The 19519-nt window shown below is 56.1% G+C and overlaps 1 protein-coding gene across 2 annotated transcripts in view; it reads left to right on the top strand.

Moving 5' to 3' along the window:
- Sympk (symplekin) overlaps positions 1 to 19505 on the top strand; it is a 28498-nt gene extending 8993 nt beyond the window's left edge. Inside the window, exons 8-27 of one of the 2 annotated variants that reach the window (XM_010614574.3) lie at positions 675 to 845; positions 2062 to 2301; positions 3920 to 4074; positions 4491 to 4641; positions 5848 to 6052; positions 7431 to 7581; positions 8431 to 8666; positions 9346 to 9427; positions 9570 to 9734; positions 10750 to 10897; positions 11665 to 11825; positions 12920 to 13028; positions 13284 to 13384; positions 13832 to 13922; positions 14668 to 14769; positions 17539 to 17726; positions 18318 to 18494; positions 18573 to 18668; positions 18845 to 19159; positions 19272 to 19505. In XM_010614574.3, the coding sequence (XP_010612876.1) occupies positions 675 to 845; positions 2062 to 2301; positions 3920 to 4074; positions 4491 to 4641; positions 5848 to 6052; positions 7431 to 7581; positions 8431 to 8666; positions 9346 to 9427; positions 9570 to 9734; positions 10750 to 10897; positions 11665 to 11825; positions 12920 to 13028; positions 13284 to 13384; positions 13832 to 13922; positions 14668 to 14769; positions 17539 to 17726; positions 18318 to 18494; positions 18573 to 18668; positions 18845 to 19159; positions 19272 to 19412 (3185 nt within the window). In that variant the 3' untranslated portion in view covers positions 19413 to 19505. The remainder of the gene's footprint in view (positions 1 to 674; positions 846 to 2061; positions 2302 to 3919; positions 4075 to 4490; positions 4642 to 5847; positions 6053 to 7430; positions 7582 to 8430; positions 8667 to 9345; positions 9428 to 9569; positions 9735 to 10749; positions 10898 to 11664; positions 11826 to 12919; positions 13029 to 13283; positions 13385 to 13831; positions 13923 to 14667; positions 14770 to 17538; positions 17727 to 18317; positions 18495 to 18572; positions 18669 to 18844; positions 19160 to 19271) is intronic. The other variant, XM_010614575.3, reaches the window with a different exon arrangement.
- Positions 19506 to 19519: the final 14 nt, after the last annotated feature.

Here is a 19519-nt window from a genome sequence, read left to right as displayed (position 1 = left end):
CCACCACCATGCCTGGCTTTAGATGGTATTTTATTCACTCAAATAATGTGAAAGTCAGTGTGTTTACCACTCAAGTTTTAAGCATTAACTCCTGGGACTGGAGTAAGGACACTCTGTAAGGACCTTTGAGAGCTCTTTGTCTGTGTGTCGTATTAGGGATATACTCAAAGTTTGATTCAACTTTCTTCATACAGTGTGTTTCCTGTAGTAGGATATTTAAAATTATTTTTAGTTTTTTGCTTTTCAAGTCTGTGCTCTGAACATCCTTATAGCTTAGTTTTTATACTCATTAATACTTTCACAAGCCTGGCGTGGGGAGCATACCTGTAATCCCAGCACTCGAGAGGCTTGAGGCAGCAGGATCGCTGTGAGTTTGAGACCAGCCTGGGCTACATAGTGAGTTCCAGGTCAGTCTCAGCTACATAGTGAGACCCTGTCTCAAAAAACAAAAACAAATACTTTCAAGAGACTCAAATTCTAATTTTTTCGTGTGATTTTCTGGCCATTCACAGACATCTTAAGTGGCAGGTAGGTCCCCACTTTCTTTAGGCACCAGAATCTGCTCTCTTTCTGTGTCTCTGTCTCTCTGTGTCTGTCTGTCTCTCTTCCTCCCCCCACCCCAGAGGTCTGGGAGGAAGGACTGCACTGACTGGCCCTCTGTCCTTCCTTATCAGATGTGCTGTGGGAAGAAGGCAAGGCAGCCTTGGAGCAGCTGCTCAAGTTCATGGTTCACCCCGCCATCTCCTCCATTAATCTGACCACAGCCCTGGGCTCCCTTGCCAATATCGCCCGCCAGAGACCCATGTTCATGTCGGAGGTGATCCAGGCCTATGAAACCCTGCATGGTAGGTCAACCAGCTCCCCTGCCACTCCGCCAGCCAGTCTGCTCCTTTCTTAAGGAAATGTGAGCTGAGGCTGCCCCGCCTTAGTGTCAGCCATTGCTCTAGCCTGCTGTGGGCACACTGTGTTATATGGAGATTGGTGTGTGCCAGAAACCTGTCCCAGACTCTGCCTTCCATATTGAGATGTGTGTGAGTGAAATGACATGATATCTGTGAAATACTGTCTAATATTCCAGCTTCTCCTCCAGCCCTCACCAAAAAGGGAGGCTAGATGTCCCAGAATCAGCAAAACGTTTGTTAGTGAGTACGTGGAGACTCATAATATTTTCTCTGCTTCTGTGCATGGATGAAAACTGGGAAGTTGGCCTGAGGTGTAAATATGTACAGGTCATGGATTGGTCTGTTGTTGGGTGGCTCTTATTGTCTCTGTGTTGGCTTCTTGCCTTGATATCTGGCTCTTTTCTTGGGGTAGCAAAGATGGCCTCCCATAGCTCTAGGCTTCCATTCCATCTGCTTAGCAACTCCAGAAGAAAGAGTGTCCGTTGCCCCATCATTCCGCCCAAAGTCCAAGGGCTGATGCTCATTGTTTCTGATTGGTCAGCAGAGATTATTAGCCTATTTCTGAGCCAATCACAGTGGCCAAGGGAATGCTGTCTTACTGGCTCCAGGTCTCATTCCCACTTGGATGGAGAATGGAGACAGAGTGGTTCCCTCAAAGGGGAATGGGAGTGTTGTTGGCTGAAGAACAGACAGTGTACACAGGACAGACTAAATTACAAACATCCTCTTTGGCTCCAGACCAGGGGAGACTAGCTCATCAAGGTGACCATCTAACCCTGGAGTGTCATTCTGGTAGCAGGGAGACCAGCATGAGCTGTGGCACCTGTTCGGTAGGGAGTTTGTGAGGTGAAGGTGACAGTTACCTCCCTGCTTGTGAGAAGCATTTGGAATCCAGACCAGAGATAGAGGGACTTAAGACTTAATGTTTAATAACACAGAGGCTGCTTTTCTGCTTAAGGGACTAATAACACTGATGGAGGCTTCTCAAGGGTTCTGTGCACCAGCTTGTAAGGGGAGAGCTGTACTCTAGATCCAAGGCCATAGGAACTTTCCTAGGCTGGGCCCGTGGAACCCCTGCCTGAGTTTAAGGTTGGGGGTTAAGACTAACAGGACCCCAAGATCCTTTCCCAGTGTAAAGCCCCAGCCTCTTTCCCCACAGCCAACCTGCCCCCAACACTGGCCAAATCTCAGGTGAGCAGCGTGCGCAAGAACCTCAAGTTGCACCTGTTGAGTGTGCTCAAGCACCCGGCCTCCTTGGAGTTCCAGGCCCAGATCACCACCCTGCTGGTGGACCTGGGCACACCGCAGGCTGAGATCGCCCGCAATATGCCCAGCAGCAAGGATGGCCGCAAGAGGCCCCGAGATGATTCGGACTCCGCACTTAAGAAGATGAAGCTAGGTGAGCTGAGGGCCGAGGCCAGGCCTGGTGGGGATGGGTGCGGGGGTGGACCCTGCTAGAGGTGTTTATTCACAGGCAACTATATACGTTATTTGTGTGAGTATTGAAATTGTGTTACATAATAAGATGACGTATAAGAGGTACTGTTGATAATTACCCAGGCATATGATACACTGTACAGAAAGGAATAAAATGAAAGTAGTCCTGAGCTTATCCCTCTCCCCAAAAGTAACCACTCCTCAAGTGTGAATGTTTCCTTTCATTTTCTATCAGAAGCACTTTATATGTATAGAGTTTTCCTTTGTTCTGTTGGTGGCACTGGGGATTGAATCCAGGGCCTTCACATCCCTGGCTTTTTTTTTTAATAGGTCTTGCTAAGTTGCTGAGGCAGAACTCAAACTTGAGATCTTCCTGCCTCAGCCTCCCAAAGGGCTGGGGTTACAGATGTGTGCCACTACACCTAGCTTGTGTTTTTTACTAATGTTGATAACTATGGCAGTTTCCTTAACAACAAAAACTTTTTAAATACCACTTATGTTTATTATGAAGGACTAATTTCATACTAAAAAAATAAGAATTTACTGGGTATACCTATAATCCCAAGAGTAGGGAGGCTGAGGCAGGAGGATCCCTGTGAGTGTAAGGCCAGCCTGGGCTACATAGAGCAAGACCCTGTCTCAAAAAAATAAAGCACGTGGAAAGCATAGACTTCCATACCTCAGATGTGGGCATGTGTTTAGGGGCAGAACCTAGAAGTAGAATTGCTGTGTCAAAGAGATGTGCATATTTAAATTGTGACTTGCTGTCTCAGTGGTGTGTTTATGTTTCCACATTCTACATCCCTGCTACCTGTAACTACATTTTTTTTTTTTTTTTTTTTTTTTTTTAGTACAGGGGATTGAACTCGGGACCTTGCTCTTGCAAGGCAGGCAGCAGAACTGCTGAGCTAAATCTCTGGCCTCCTAACCTTTTTAATTTTTTCACAGATAGGCAAAAACAGGCCCAGGGATTTAGCTCAGTGGTTCCACCGCCTGCCTCGCAAGCACAAGGACCTGAGTTCAATCGCTGGTACCAAATTAAAAAAAAAAAAGCAAAAACATACTGTCTTATTAGGTTTGGGTGGGTTTTTTGTTTGTTTTCTGCATTTCCCTGATTCCTAGTAAAGTTAAACACTGTTTCGTAGACAGAGGTTTATATACAATACAGCTCTAAAATTATTAGTTGACTTTTTATAACCAGCCTTGTATCTGGGGTTGGGAGTGTAAGCCGTTGATGGAGTGCTTGTGTAGCATACATGAGGCCCTGAGTTTCATCCCCAGCACCACAAAGAGAAACAATAATAGTAATAATATTGTCTTCTTAGGGCTTAGTGGGGTCAGCTACTGGGGTTTGGCTTATTCGCATCCAAAATGAGGAGAACTGAGGCTGAGAAAGAGGGAGGTTGTTGCCCAAGGTCACATGGTGCCTTGATGGTGGAGGTGGGACTGCAGCCTGGTTCCTTGTCCCTGGGGCTGCTCATATTCGCCGTGGCTGGCCTAGCCTGGGGACCACCTGGGCTCTCTGGGAAGACGGCTGCTGCTCTCTTTAGCCTATGTCTTGTTCTCCCCTCCTATCCCAGAGCCCAACCTAGGTGAAGACGATGAGGACAAGGATTTGGATCCTGGCCCCTCGGGGACCTCAAAGGCTTCGGCCCAGATTTCAGGCCAGTCAGACACAGACATCACGGCTGAGTTCCTGCAGCCTCTGCTGACACCCGACAATGTGGCCAACCTGGTGAGGACTCTGGGGACTCTCTGCCATGGTGGGAGAAAGGGCTTCCTCTCCTTCCCTGCCTCCTCCGCACTGGCTGCATCCTCCAGATGTCTGTGATGGGAGGGGTGATCCAGAAGTCCGTCCTTCAGGAGGTCACTTGTGACCATCACCCAGTGGTCTCCCTGGGTGATCTCAGTCCCCACCTGAGTCCATTCACACCACTCACTGTCTTCCTCTCCTGTAAGCGGAGAGGCAGGGGCCTGTGATGGAATTGGTTTTGGGTGGGATTGGCTTTCTCTGACTCCAGGGATGCTGAGCTCCATGAGCGCAGCCCCTGGGGGTCTCATTCACTGCCCTTTTCCCCTGCACTGGCCCAGGCATGGGACTGGCGCTTCTGGAGTTCGTGATCACGAGGGGCTCCTTCCCTGGCCTCACAGGTCCTCATCAGCATGGTGTATCTGCCTGAGACCATGCCTGCCTCCTTCCAAGCCATCTACACCCCCGTGGAGTCAGCAGGCACCGAAGCCCAGATCAAGCACCTGGCTCGGCTGATGGCCACCCAGATGACGGCGGCAGGACTGGGTCCAGGTGAGTGGCCCGGAGCAGGGCTTGAGGCTGGGTTCTTCTCAGCAAGCCACAGGCCCAAGGGCAGGATGTGTGCTCAGTGTTTTCAGTCCCAGGCTTAGGGCCGGGGATTTAGCTCAGTGGTTCTACCGCCTGCCTTGTAAGCGCAAGGTCCTGAGTTCAATCCCTGGTACCAAAAAAAAAAAACCAAAAAAACAAAACAGCAACCACAGCAGCATCAGCCCCAGGCTTTGAAATGAGATGGACCTGGGTTTGAGTCCACATTGAACTAGCTGCTTCATCCACTTAATTGCTGAGTGACACATGGGTTACATAACCTTTCTGAGCTCACACTTTTCCTTATTTCAGCAGTACTTTTGAAGTATGTGTACAGTGAAATGCACAACTCTAAATTGTATGCCTGAGTGAATTCTCACAAAGTAAAAATAGCAGGGTAACCACCACCCAGATGGAGATACAGGCCATTTCCACCACTCTAGAAATTCTCTGGCTCCGTTCCAGTCACTGCTCAGGGCTCCTCACCTCTGGAGATGACCAGTGCTCTGACTTCGGCCTCCACAGCGTAGTTTGTTTTTTCTTGAACTTCATGTAAATGGGATGACAGAGGTTGGGTACTTTTGCTTACCGTAAGTTTTTGAGTTTTGACTCATGCTGCCATGTGAACTAGTAGTTTATTTTTTACTGCTCAGCAGTCTTCCCTTATGTAAATATATTGCCACTTTGTCCACCCTCCTATAGTCTTTTGAGACGTACATGCCCTCATCTGTGCTGTGTTCAGTAGTGGCGCTGTTGGGCTGTGGGGTAGGTGTGATCAAAGCTGTAAAAACTAGCCAGGCGTGGTGGCACATGCCTGTGATCCCAGCACTCAGGAGACTGAGGCCAAAGGATTGCAATGAGTTCAAGGCCACTCTGGGCTACATAGTGATTTCAGGGCCAGTCTGAACTACACAGTGAGACCCTGTCTCAAAAAAAGCTGTAAAAACTGCTTGTCATGTTTCTAACGTGGCTGCACATGGCCAACGCGATGCTCCCTCCAGCAGTGAATGGCATTTCTGGCTTGATTCTCAGCTAGTACCTTAGAAAATAGGTTTAAAAGAAGAACTGCTCCAGGATGGCGTTGGACGCATTCCCAGGGTATTATTACATGGGTGCTATGGTGGAAGCAGGCAGGTGTAATATGCTAGAGGCCTCTTTGCTGCCTCCCTCTAGGCGTGGAGCAGACCAAACAGTGTAAGGAGGAGCCCAAGGAGGAGAAGGTGGTGAAGCCAGAGAGCGTCCTGATCAAGCGGCGCCTGTCCGCTCAGGGCCAAGCCATCTCAGTGGTGGGCTCGCTGAGCTCCATGTCCCCCCTGGAGGAGGAGGTGCCCCAGGCCAAGAGGAGGCCAGAGCCCATCATCCCTGTCACACAGCCCCGGTGAGTTCCCCGCTAGGTGCTGGAAAGGGCTGGGAGCCCTGCCTGAGAGGTTTGGTTCTCAGTTCCTCTGGGTGGGTGGGTGGGTGTGTGTGTGTGCACGCGTGTGTGTGTGCGCGTGCGTGTGTGTGTGTGTGTGTGTTCTCAGTTCCTCTGTGTGTGTGTGTGTGCGTGCACGTTACACACAGAAGATCTGAATGAGGTTTTCATTCCAGAATCAGCTGTAACCACCTTATGTCTAAATTTAGAATAGTTAATATCTTTCTCATAAGAATGGAGGGAAAACTACATTTTTCCCGGTGATGGTCAGGTAACTCCATTTTTAGGTCTTAGGGTTGAGAGTGAGTGTGACAATCATGTGGCCTGCTTCCTGACTCATTGCCTGGTCCCATCGTCCTTGTTCTTTGTGTCCCTTACAGCCACAAAATCCAGTCAGTCTGCTCCAGCCCCACCAAGGCTTGCTCAGGGCACAGTATGACCTGCCACCCCTCTAGGCCCTCTGCTCCTTTCCCTGTCACAGCCACAGCAGGTCCCTTTGGGGATTTTCTACTCACTCCCTGCCTGGGAGGCGCGGCGCCTGGGTCCTGGTACATCTTGTTCCCGCGCTCACACTGCTCTCCTCAGGCCTCCGTGTCCTCTTCCTTACTCCTTCCCCTTACCAGTCGGGCCTCAGAGTCCTGGGGTGTTAGGAGGCAGCATGAGGGACAGATAGTTGTAGGGAAAGGGAAAGGGGACCTTACCAGAGCTCCCTGCAGTGGGTCCTGGTCTCCTGTGAGATAGGAGAGTGGGAAATAAAGACAGAGTCAGAGACGAGAGAAACTGAGTCTTGGGCTGATCTAAGCTGCTCTGGACAACAGAGACAAAGACCCCCAAGGACACCCAGTGTTGTTTACAAGCATGGGAAGGAGGGAGCTGGGCCTTGGGACCCTGCTGATAACAAGTGTCAAACAGGCAGGACTGTACAGTGAGGACACAGCATATCTTTGCTGAAGAGAACAAACAGTTAATTCTAAAGGGGAGAATTTAGTTGGAGCCAGTTGGCCTTGGCTGGAAGTGAGTTCAGCTGAGCCCTGCTACTCCATGGACTGGGACTTAAGTCTCGGTAGCAGCCATTAGCAAAGGCACAATACTAGCCCAACTGTGTTATCTGACACACTCATTTGAATCACATAAGCTTCGGTCAGACTCCTGAAACATACGCAGCCAGATTATAGAGGAGCAAGAAGCTTGTGCCACTACAGGCTGCTAATCCTGGGCAGAGCTGCCTGCTGCAGATAGTGCCTGTGTGGCCTGCCTCGTCCCCGAGTGATGAGTCACCAGATGGGCCTGGGCTTCAGCAAGGACGCTCCACGTCTCTGTGTCCTTGTCCCTACTCTCGCAGGCTGGCAGGTGCTGGTGGGCGCAAGAAGATTTTCCGTCTGAGTGAGGTGCTGAAGCCCCTGACGGACGTTGAGGTGGAGGCCATGAAGCTGGGTGCCGTGAAGCGGATCCTGAAGGCTGAGAAAGCTGTGGCCTGCAGCGGGGCGGCCCAGGTATGCCATCCCCAACCCTCTTCCCGAGGACCAACCTTGTGTCGCAGGGAGAGACCCCTCCCTCCCCCTGCGTTGCCCCTCCCTAGCTACCGACACCAGCACAGCTGCTGTCCACCGCTTCTCTGGCCCTGCTGCTGTCCTCCAAGAAGCAGAGACCGGGCGGCAGTTCTGTGGTGATGGAGACAGAAGAGAAACGCACAGGCGCACACATGCACGGGGCTGGCGCCAGAAGTGCTGCTCCTCTGGCCCTGGTTCTTTGTGGGTCTTAACCTTCTTCGTAGTATTTACTTCAGACTACCTGGTTGTAAATCCCGATTCTGCCACTTGTTGCTGTTGTACCACATTCAAGCAAGTTTTTCCCGTTCCTTTTCTTTTTTCTTTTTGTACCAGGGATTGAACACAGGACCATGTGCTTATGAGGCAGGCGGCAGAACCACTGAGCTGAATCCCTGGCCCTTTGAAGTTAATTTTTGCTTGACCAGTCATATTACACAATATTTCCAGGCAGTACAGTCTTCCTTCGCTGTTATCTGCATCCTGTCCCCTCCCCAGCGGTGACATTATGCACAAATTAAGTGGATCTTTCAGGATCTTTTTCTGTGTTCTCGGGTACCCAGGTACTCCTCTTGGAAAGCCCCTTTTATTCAGTGACAGTTGATGTTTTGTTTCTCTCCCTTTGCCTCTGCTCTGCCACAAACAGGCCCTGCTGGGCATAAGGTTCTTCTGCTTCCTTCCTCATGTCTGCAGTTGGGTCCTGAGCCTGGGCCAGGAGTGTCAGGGTGTGGTTTCAGGGGACTCTGATTACCCCCCGACACATCACACTGACACACCTGCTTGCTGTCCTCTCAGGTGCGCATCAAGATCCTGGCCAGCTTGGTGACACAGTTTCACTCAGGCCTCAAGGCCGAGGTCCTGTCCTTCATCCTGGAGGATGTGCGGGCCCGCCTGGACCTGGCCTTCGCCTGGCTCTACCAGGAGTACAGTGCCTACCTAGCAGCCGGATCCTCCGGCTTCCTGGACAAGTACGAGGACTGCCTCATCCGCCTGCTGTCTGGCCTGCAGGAGAAACCAGACCAGAAGGATGGGTGGGTGAGGGGTGGCCCTGTGCCCTCCTGTCCCCCACCTTGCTTTCCCTCCCTCTTCTCTGCCACCCCTGTGATATTCCCCACACCTGCCTGTGTCTTCCTTCTCTCCTCTGCCTCTCTGCCCCAGTGGTGATGGCCTCTGTTCGCCATCTGTGATAACAGTTCCTGTCCCAAGGGCTTGTGTCGTAGCTTCCTCTCTTTTCTTAGCCTCTGGCACCCGTTTGCCATCCCACACGGCAACCCCAGTGATACTTTAAATTCTTTCTGGTTACACTAAGAACCTTCCACGGTTCCCCCTCGCCTTGGGATAAAACATGGCTTCTTTTTGTCACCTCCCCAAGACTTTATCAGCATTGGTCTTCAGTCTGTTCCTCCACCCTCTAATACAGGGCCTGGCACCTACTGTTCCCTCTGCCTGTGCCCCAGCACTTCGTGTGGCCAGGTCCTTCTCAGCTCTGCCTTCTCCATACCCCATTCCTTCTTCCCACGTGGAAGAGGGAGAAACTGGGTTTCAGAGAGGGTGAGTCTCTACCTGAACCAGCCCACTGGCAGCTTTGGAGACACAGCCTGTCATATCCAAAGCTCTGTGGCCAGGGGCTGAACAGCTATCCCTGCAGTTGGGGCTGGGGTTGGGCTGCTGGGCTTCTCTGCAGCTCTGCTCTGTGCCTCTCCCTGGCAGGATCTTCACAAAGGTCGTGCTGGAGGCGCCGCTCATCACCGAGAGTGCCCTGGAGGTGATTCGCAAGTACTGCGAGGACGAGGTGAGGAGGGGAGGCAGGGTCCTGCTGGGGGCCTGAAGGGCACACAGCCCGGACCTGGCTGGGGGGCTGGCCTGATGATCGGGGCCCAGAGACAGACCCTGAAGGTGCCCTGCAGCAGGCTAACCTCCCTGGCCCTCCGCAGAGCCGCACCTACCTAGGCATGTCCACACTCCGAGACCTGATCTTCAAGCGTCCGTCCCGCCAGTTCCAGTACCTGCATGTGCTCCTAGACCTCAGTTCCCATGAGAAGGACAAGGTGATCCCGCACCATGCGCTGGGCCACATTCAGCAGTTCAGAAAGGCCTTCGTATGTCCCCAGGACACAGCCCAGCCTTTTTCACAATCCCCTGAGTTTTGTTGTTTTTGGGGTCGGGGAGCCTCTTAGGAGGGATGTTGTGCCTGCCTCGTGCACTTGCCCCTGTGGGAAGGGAGGCCCATTCTGTCTTATGGGAGGAGGGGATGGGGATCAAATCCAGGGCTGCATCCCATCCCATTTATTTTGAGGCAGGTCTCAACCCATAAATTGGCTAGGCTGGGCTTCTACTTTGCAGTCTTCCTGCCTCAGCCTCCCAGGAGTGCTGGGATTACAGGTGTGCAGCACCACACTCAATTCCTTTTTTTTTTTTTTTTTTTTTTTAATTTTTTAGTTTTGAGACAGAGACTTCCTAAGTTAGTAAGTTACCCAGGTTGAGCTCAAACTTGTGATTCTTCTGCCTCAGGCTCTGAGGGCTGAGATGGCATTCCTGGCTCCCACTCATACTGTTGCTCCCATGTTGGTGAGCTCGAGCTCCTCTTAAGACCCAAAGCCTGGAACCTGAGGCGCCAACCAGTCAAGGAGCCAGTGTGACCACAGGCAGTGAGGACCTAGCATGTTTAGTACCTGGAGATGTGGCCACCCCGTCTTCTTGGGGGTCACCGGGGAGATATCTCAAGACATCTGCCTGGAGAAGGGGAGCTGTGAGCGAGATCTGAGCCGTGAGCAGGCGGGTGTGCTCTAGACAAGATGTGCGTGTGCCTGCTCCGGCTGCCGGTGTGTGCTCAGGCTGCTCTGTGCTCCTCTGGCCCTGGCCCTCGCTGCTGTTAGGAACAAAGCAGTGCCCAAGACCAGGCCCTGTGCTCATGGCTCCCAGCAGATGGTGTCTGAGCGAAGCGGGGATTGCTTAGCCGGTGATGGGCATGCCAGGCAGTGGGGAGACTTGGCAGGCAGCGTTGCTTTTGAGGAATCGAGGGAAGTGTGGTTTGTTGGCAAGGAGGTGGAGTGAGGTGACAGGGCGGGCCCTTCTCCAGCGGGCTGTGCCTTCACCCCAGCCACTCGCCCCTAGGTGCGTTCCCAGGCCCTGCTGTTCATCAAGCGCATGTATGAGAAGGAGCAACTGCGCGAGTATGTGGAGAAATTTGCCCTCAACTACCTGCAGCTCTTGGTGCACCCCAACCCACCGTCTGTGCTTTTCGGGGCCGACAAGGACACAGGTGCATTGGACGCATACTGAGCCCTGCCCACGTGCTGGGGAGGACAGCTGACCTTGCCTGAGGGCCCACAGGGGACCTAGAGGCTAAGGAGGGCTAAGTGTTGGCTCCAGAGAGGGCCATGTTGGGCCTGTCCCTTGGCAGGGCTCCAGGTCCTCCAGAATCAGACAGGGAGCCCTGGGCCGGGTTAACAGGCCCTTACATGGGAAGGTTGGGGCTGGGATGGAGAGGCCCAGCCCAGTGCTGTGAGGCTTCCCAGCGGGTAGGAGGCCTGGAGCCGGGCTTGTGTGAGCAGAGCTGGTAATCCAGGCAGAGGAGACGGTGGCACAAAGGCTCTGAAGTGCGGGGCTTAGGAACTTGAAGGAGAGGCGGGGTGGTGGCCAGGCTCAGGCTGGTGCTGAGCTAGTGCTGCCCCTTACTGCACCTGGCAGATAGGGAAGACGAAGAGCCGGGAGCTAGGTCCTCACTGCCTGTGGTCACACTGGCTCCTTACCTGAAGCCATGGGGCAGTTGTGGAAAGACCTGAAAAGGGTCAGGGTCAGAACTGCACTTGAGAGGGATCCTTCTGGCTCTGGCTTGGAGGTCAGAGGAGGCTGTAGGTGGAAGTCCTGGGCCCACTCCCCTTCCCTGGATGAAGTCGCTTCCCAGTCCTGGCTCCTTTCTCCACCCACCCCTGCTTCCCACTGACCTGCTCTGCTCCCAGAGAAGGGCCAGGCGCTGGGCATGGGTTGGGAGAGGAGGCCAGTCTGATACCCACCCTGCCCCATCAGAGGTGGCAGCACCCTGGACTGAGGAGACGGTGAAGCAGTGTCTGTACCTCTACCTGGCCCTCCTGCCTCAGAACCACAAGCTGATCCACGAGCTGGCAGCCGTGTACACCGAAGCCATTGCTGACATCAAACGAACAGTGCTGAGGGTCATCGAGCAGCCGGTGAGGCCCCCGAGCCCAGCAGGGCCCTGGGAGGCTGAGACCCCAACTCCAGTCCCTCCCTGGGTGTCTCCACCTCAGTGTGTGCTAAGCACAAAGGACAGTCACCCCTGTAGCTCTTCCACCTCCTCATGTCACCCCCAGTTCGTGAGAACAAATAGGGTAGCCCAGCAGATGAGAGCCTGGAGTAGGAAGACCTCCGTTCTCCTGGGCCCCTGGGCCCCTGAGTAAAAACGGGGTGGGGGTCATCCAGGCCCGTGGCTGAGGGAGTCTGAACTCACAGCATCCACTGCTGTCACGAGCCGGCCTTCCCCGTGCTGCTAGAGGGAATCTTTGGTTGTCTTTACAGAAAATAAGCCCCTCCTGCCCTTTTCCCTGAGTCACGGGGTTGCTCACGGGGAAGCAGCTGTGTAGCAAACCAGCAGCTGCAGTGTGCAGTGTCCACCTGCACTGCAGCTGGGTTTGAAACTGCTTGTTTATATCTCATCTCTGCCCCTGACTTTTACAAAATTATTATGGAAATTTTCCAACAAAAACAAAGGGAGAGTGAATGCCATGTTAGTCCCCACATAGCCGACTCCCAGGTTTGCTGGTCTCCTTACCTATAAAATGGGATTCTAGTTGAAGCAAATTTAATCAGTTTTTAAGATGATCCAACTTCAGTTTGCAGAGCCCCTGGGGAAAAAGCCCCTGCGTGAGCAGACCAGCGCAGAGCAGTGCCCTTGCACTGAGGGTTTCCTTCACAGCCATGAACTTGGCTGGGGACAGGAATCTGGCCCCCGCTCCTTGTGTTTGGCTCCAGAAGCAGCAGCAAGTTGAGCCTTGGTCTGGGCAGTCAGCAGTGACGGCACCATGAGAGCCAGGAAGGCCTTCCCCAAGGGGTCAAGGCCCCATCTGGGCATTAGAAGTACTTAGGGCTAAGACGACAGAGGGCTGCCCTGCTAGGGAGGACAGTACAGAGAGGCCACAGTGCTGGAGCAAGTCTTGCCTAAAACAAGATACCATGCCCCCCGTGCCCAGGTCTCCCCGGTCCACACCCCACCCACCAACCTGGCCTTCTCCAGCCCTCACCCTCATCTCCTGACCTCTGCTTTTAGATCCGAGGGATGGGCATGAACTCGCCAGAGCTGCTCCTGCTGGTGGAAAACTGCCCCAAGGGGGCGGAGACACTGGTCACCCGATGTCTGCACAGCCTCACAGATAAAGGTGCCCCAGGCACCCCCATCTTTTACCCTGTCTGCCCCTGCTGGGTCCCTGCAGTGCCTCTTGTGAGTCTCCATTCCCTGGGCCTCAGGTTCTCCAGCTAAAGCAGCGTGGCACCAACTGCCTGGGAGAAACCAGGGGCCGCAGGTCCTGTGGAGTCGACCCTCCCACGGACCCACCCCGCCCCCTCCCTCTGGGTGGTCACCTTGCACCCTCCCCACTCACCCCAACTCTGCTTCCTGCTGCTTCTGCCCGCAGTCCCTCCCTCCCCGGAGCTGGTGAAACGGGTCCGAGACCTCTATCACAAGCGGCTACCCGATGTCCGCTTCCTCATCCCCGTGCTCAATGGGTTGGAGAAGGTACGGGCGGCTGCTGGCCCCCTTCAGCAGGCGGGCTGGAGTGAGCAAAAGCACAGAAGGGTGGGAACCACGTACTTGCTGTGCCAGGCTGTCGCTTGGGTCTGCTTCCGCCCTGCCTCACCCTCTTAACTGCGAGCCGGTCACTTGTCCTCTCAGAGCCTTAATTTCCTCACCTGTCGGGAAGCTCACAGTGACGTCCTACGTGTGTGGACGCACATCGTCGTCTTGAGGCCTGCATGGAACTGCAGCTGTACAGCTGTCCCCAACGTGGGGTGTGGTCCCTCAAAGCTCTGTGCCTGGGGGTCCCGCCCTGAGGAGCTGTGGGGCCTGGAAAGAACCGCAGTTGTGCCTGGAGGGGATGAGGGGGACCACATCCTGAGTGCACCCCGTCCGTGACCTTGGGGTGGGTGTGTCTGACATGCTGCCCACCTCACCCTGTCCCTGTAGAAGGAAGTGATCCAGGCCCTGCCTAAACTCATCAAGCTCAACCCCATCGTGGTGAAGGAGGTCTTCAACCGCCTGCTGGGCACACAGCATGGTAGGTGATGCACCCCCTCCCTGCCAGGGGCCAGCTGGACCCTGTCTGCAACTGCCCTACCCAGGGAGGCTTCCTTTTGGGAGAGGAGTCACCTCCTCTCCGTGGTGTTTCCTGTACTTGTCTCAGTATGTGTTCCGGCGCCTAGCCTGGGGTTCTGGTCCTTCCTCAGATCCTACCCAAACCCCTCACGTTGGCCGCAGGGACATTTTATCTGACAGTCAAAAGGAAACAAATCTTTGAAGGCGGGAAAACTACCAAGTAGTGTAGTGTGGCTCCCACACCCCTCAGCCCTGTGTCTGTACAGCACCTGCCTGTTGAGCACACACCACACAAGCAGGTTTCAGGACAGCCAGAGAGCTCCAGCAGAGCCACCTCCTCTGGGCCCCGATGCATTGGAAGGCTCCAGTCACTTCTGTTAAGTCCATTGCTGGCTTTGTTCTGCCCTGTCCTGTCCTGAAAACTCCTGCGGCTGTCTGTGCCCTGCTGGAGTCAGTGCTGGGATCCTGTGATGGACCAGTCCTGGCCCTGCCTTTGGGAGTGCATAGCCCACTGGGGAGTGAGGACCATGCTGTGCCACCCAGCGTGGCTGTGACGAGGATGGGGACCTGAGGCTGCTTTACTCCCAGTCTTCCCTTGTCCTATTCTCTGTCCCCCAGTCCCCAGGAACGCCCCCCCAGACTGGGGAGTGTGGACCCCTCTCCTCACTTAGGCCTCCATACTGTCCCCCCCACTGCCACTGCTGCAGGTGAAGGGAACTCAGCTTTGTCCCCCTTGAACCCCGGAGAGCTCCTGATCGCATTACACAACATCGACTCAGTGAAGTGTGATATGAAATCCATCATCAAAGGTGAGGCATCCTTCCCTGTCTGTGGTCCAGTCCTGTGCACCACAATCCCCGCTGGAATCTGCACGTGGAAGACCATGTCACCTGCAGCCCCTCCCTCCCAGGTCCTGCCCTTCTCTATAGGGCACCTTGGGGATGGGGGCACTTCCTAGCCACAAGGAAGAGAAAGAAGCAGAGCCCAGGTAAGCCCTGGTCAGAGGCTAAGCCGGCCTTGTAGATGGAGGCAGGAAGAGTGCACCTCCCCAGCAAGGGGTTGGCGAGCCTGGCCAGCTGTCAGTGCCCTCCGCTCTGAGGCGGCTCTCCCTTAAGGCCCGTGGGCCTGCTCTGCTGACCCCTCATGTTGCTTGGTAAGTTGTTGACTGTGTTTTGTAGACAGGAAGTGGAGTTTCAGAGAAGTTAGGTGACCTGTTTAGGGCTACATGTTGTGCTGGGAAACACTCTGAACTAAAGTACGCCTGAGGTGGAGGTTCTGCCTCCATGCACTCTGGGTCCTGGGGCCACCTCCCCCGAGAAGCCACCGCCTCAGCTCTCTCCAGGGCCCACCCTCCCTCCCCGAGAGGCCTCTGGATCAAGATCTTTTCTTTGCCAGGAGGCGGAGGCCCTGCCTGTCGCCCTCTGAAGCCGGCTGTCATTTGCTTCCTCTTCTCCTCTTGGGTGGGGACTTGCTCGCTGTGCCTCTTTGTTCTAGCTTTCGATGGCTTCTCTCCTACCCCCCTGCCCCAGCAGTTTTTCAGCAACTTCTCAGGTCAGGAGAGAAGCTTATGACAGGGTGACCCTGAGGAGGTACCAAGGCCTCTGGTGGAAGAGCAGCAGGAGAAGAGGGTCTCGAAGGTTATGGTCTAGGACAGTGGTCTAGACCCCCAGCCCCTTCTTCCTTGTCTTTCTGTGGTGCTGGGGGTGGGACCCAGGGCCTCGCTGCCATTGAGCCCCACCTCCAGCCCCTCCTGACCCGTTTGATTCACCAAGGAAGGTTCTGGCCCACTGCCAAGGCAGTGTGTTCACATGCTTTATGCTCACGCGTGAGCCACCCCCGCTAAGGCCATCTGGGGTCCAGAATGCAAGTCCTGTCCCGCTCCGTGCTGTGGTACTCACGTGATCCATGGCCCAGGAAGAAAAGGGCCTTGTAGAGGCCACTGAGGTGGCCATTAGCCAAGGCCTGGTGGCAGCAGCAGGGCACAAAAGGGCGCACCCTTTACCTCCCCCCCTTGCTCTCGCACACTTGGGCCTGTCACCCCCTCCATTACTGCCAGCTCCTCTGCTGCCCGTCCCGGTAACTTCCTGCTGTGCTAGCTCGCCTGCTGTTAGAACCGGGTTGAGAAGTCCCGTCCTGTCCTGTGCATCACATCCCCTTCCTGCCATTTTTTTCCCCCACATATTAGCGCAAGAGCAGTGAGAAGAAAAAGATCTGCAAGTTACAGTTCAGGGCTACGCTCCTCACACTCCCTGCTTCCCCTTTTTTGGTGGAGCGCTCGGGATGGAACTCAAGACCTCATGCATGCTCAGCTTGTGCTCTCCTTCTCCACTACGTGATGTTTCGGCAGTTAGGGAGACTCACTGAGCACTGCGTCTCAGCCTTAGGCTGCGTGGTGCTGGAGTCACAGCACGGACAGTGACAGCCCCAGCCCAGAACTCCAGGGTTCACAGTCCGGAGAATGAGCTGACCTGACCCTGGACAGTGACAACTAAGCAGACAGACCTGTGACAGGGCAGCCATGGGAGCCCCATGCCAGCCTGGCAGGGGAGGGGCCGCCCACCGCGAGCAGGGAGAGTCGGGAGGCCAGAGGCCGGGCTGTGTTTGTGGCCACCCTGAACCTGCTGAGGGCCCGGGCTGGAGGGAGGGAGGAGCCCTGCCCCGGCTGCCCACACGGAGTGGGAATTTGGCCTTGTTCTCAGAGGAGGAGGTCCAGGCTGAGCTTTTGGTAGACCCCACAGGCTGCCTTTTAGAGTGCTGATTAGGGACTGAGTGGGAGGCCCAGAGGAGCAGGAAGGGCCAGCTCTGGGGGCCTTCGATGGCAGGCAGGACAGGGCGCAGAGCTCCTTGGCCAGGAGGAGAGAGATGCGTGCTGCTGCAGTTTCTTTCTCGTTACCCTGTACCCACTCGGCCTCCTCTCTGTCCTGTAACGCCTTCCCCTCCCTGTCCCATACAAGACCACCCCACCCGATCAGGCAGTAGGGCGCAGAGCTCCTTGGCCAGGAGGAGAGAGATGCGTGCTGCTGCAGTTTCTTTCTCGTTACCCTGTACCCACTCGGCCTCCTCTCTGTCCTGTAACGCCTTCCCCTCCCTGTCCCATACAAGACCACCCCACCCGATTCTCCACTAGCCTCTCAAGGATGGGGGCCCTCTCTTCTGGCTCAATAAAGATTTCCTGGTTGACAGACTCACATGGTAACTGGTGTTTGGGCAAGGGCTTCAGAGGCAGCTCCTGGGGTATCCTCATTAGCATAGTGGCTCAGGGCTCTGCCACCACTTCTGAGGGAGCAGGCCCGTGGCTGGCCTGGGGGTACACGTGTAGCACTAGCCCTCTGGGTCCTTCTGTACTGGGTACTGAGCTGGGGACTTGACCGCAAGCCCAGCAGCAGCAGCGCAAGCCTTTATTCCCTCGAGCAGCCTTCGGGCCTGTGCCCCTCCGGAGGGGACTGCGGAAGTCAGTAGCTGCCCTGGGAGAGGACTGGAGGCGCCTGCTTCCCCATCAGGCACTGTCCTCAGGAGGGGCCGAGCTTCCCGGGTGGGGCGGCTGGCGGAGAGCACAACGGGCTGCTCTCGCCTCACAGCCACCAACCTGTGCTTCGCGGAGCGGAACGTGTACACGTCAGAGGTGCTCGCCGTGGTGATGCAGCAGCTGATGGAGCAGAGCCCCCTGCCCATGCTGCTCATGAGGACCGTCATACAGTCCCTGACCATGTACCCCCGCCTGGGGGGCTTCGTCATGAACATCCTGTCCCGCCTCATCATGAAGCAGGTAACGGACTGGCCGGCTGCACTGAAGGCAGACGGGTGGGACCCCAGCCTTGCCCTGCCTCCACCGGCCAAGCACAGTGTGGCCCCAGGGCTGTGAGGGGGGCGCCTGGGTGGGCTGGCGGGCTTCGGGGTTCATCCCAGCGGTGACACGGCGGCCCCTCATCGCCACCAAGCCAGGATGCACCCTGCCCTTAGATGGTCCAGGTGTTCAAGACGCCCAGAATCGGGGCTTGTAGGAGTACCGGCCACAAGCCCCGCGGCGGGACTGTAAAACGTCTCGCGAAGGCTCGGGGCGGGGCGGGACTGACCTGGGTTCCTCTCCTTTCTGCCGGTGTCTTCCTTCCACCACCTCTGCCTCTGTAACGAGGCCAATGCCGCCCTCTGGAGGCTGCTGCGAGAGTAACATGACGGATGCTTGCCCAGCCGGGCGAGCTGCAGGGAACGGGTGGAGTTGGGAGTCGCTCCGGGTTTTCCAAATCGCCCTGTGTCCCAGCAGCCTGAATCCCCGGGGAGGCAGAGGATTCTGCTTCTCCCTGGGGCCTGGGCTGGGGGTTGCCTGTGCCCCCCCAACGCTCCCGCCCTGCCCGACCAGGTGTGGAAGTACCCCAAGGTGTGGGAGGGCTTCATCAAGTGCTGCCAGCGCACCAAGCCCCAGAGCTTCCAGGTCATCCTGCAGCTGCCACCCCAGCAGCTGGGAGCCGTCTTTGACAAGTGCCCCGAGCTCCGGGAGCCCCTGCTGGCTCACGTGCGCTCCTTCACCCCCCACCAGGTACCTGGGGGCGGTGCGGGGTGGGCCCGGGGTCCGTGGCGTCTCAGAGTCTTCCAAAGCGTCCTCCTGCTCTCCTAGCAAGCACACATTCCCAACTCCATCATGACCATCTTGGAGGCCAGCGGCAAGCAGGAGCCAGAGGCCAAGGAGGCACCTGCCAGCGCCCTGGAAGAGGTGAGGGCCCTGCGCCCGCCTGCCCCAGAGCCCCAGCTTCCTAGCCCTCCCCGTCTCCCGTGTGCTGAGCGAGGGAGTGGGGCGGGGACAACAGCCCGCTGCTGCGCCGCGGTGGTCTCTGCCTCCTCCCCCCTCTCAACACCCCCAGAGCTTCTGTGTGCCCCTCCCCGCCTCAGGACGATCTGGAGCCCCTGGCTCTGGCCCCGGCCCCAGCCCCCCGACCCACTCAGGACCTCATCGGCCTTCGGCTGGCCCAGGAGAAAGCCCTAAAGCGGCAGCTGGAGGAGGAACAGAAGCTGAAGCCGGGGGGTGTGGCAGCCCCTGCCTCCGCCTCCGCCCGGCCCGGGCCTCCCCCTCCCGAGGAGACCATGGATTTCCGGGAGGAGGGGCCCGAGTGCGAAACCCCGGCCATCTTCATCAGCATGGATGAGGACTCGAGTCTCACGGAGGCTGCTCTCCTGGACTCTAGTCTCGAGGGGCCGCTACCCAAGGTACAGTGGCAGCCAACGTGGCAAAGAAAGAGCCCAGCTGGGTGGGGTGCCAAGAGGGCTCCGGTGGGACCCTGCTCTTGACCCCCTGCCCCTTGCCTTCTCCTGCCACCAGGAGGCAGCAGCGGGCGGGCTGACCTCAAAGGAGGAACGGAGCCCACAGACCCTGGCCCCTGCGGGGGAAGAGGCTGCTGTGAAGACGCCCAGCCCAGCGGCCGAGGAAGCAGGGGACCCCGAGACCAAGGGGAACAGCTGACAGCCTGGGAGAGGACAGGAGAGGACGGCAGGGGAGGGAGGCGCTGGCTCCGGGGCTTTGCCTTAAAAGTAAATAAAGGCGATAGCGCTCTGGGGCGTTCTGCACTC

This window comes from Fukomys damarensis, unplaced genomic scaffold (assembly GCF_012274545.1).
Source record: "Fukomys damarensis isolate Sample0158 unplaced genomic scaffold, DMR_v1.0_HiC HiC_scaffold_19, whole genome shotgun sequence".
In the NCBI taxonomy this organism is placed as follows: Eukaryota; Metazoa; Chordata; class Mammalia; order Rodentia; family Bathyergidae; genus Fukomys; species Fukomys damarensis.
The sequence above is the reverse complement of the archived record's forward strand: the minus strand, read 5'-3'. Positions and strand labels throughout refer to the sequence as shown.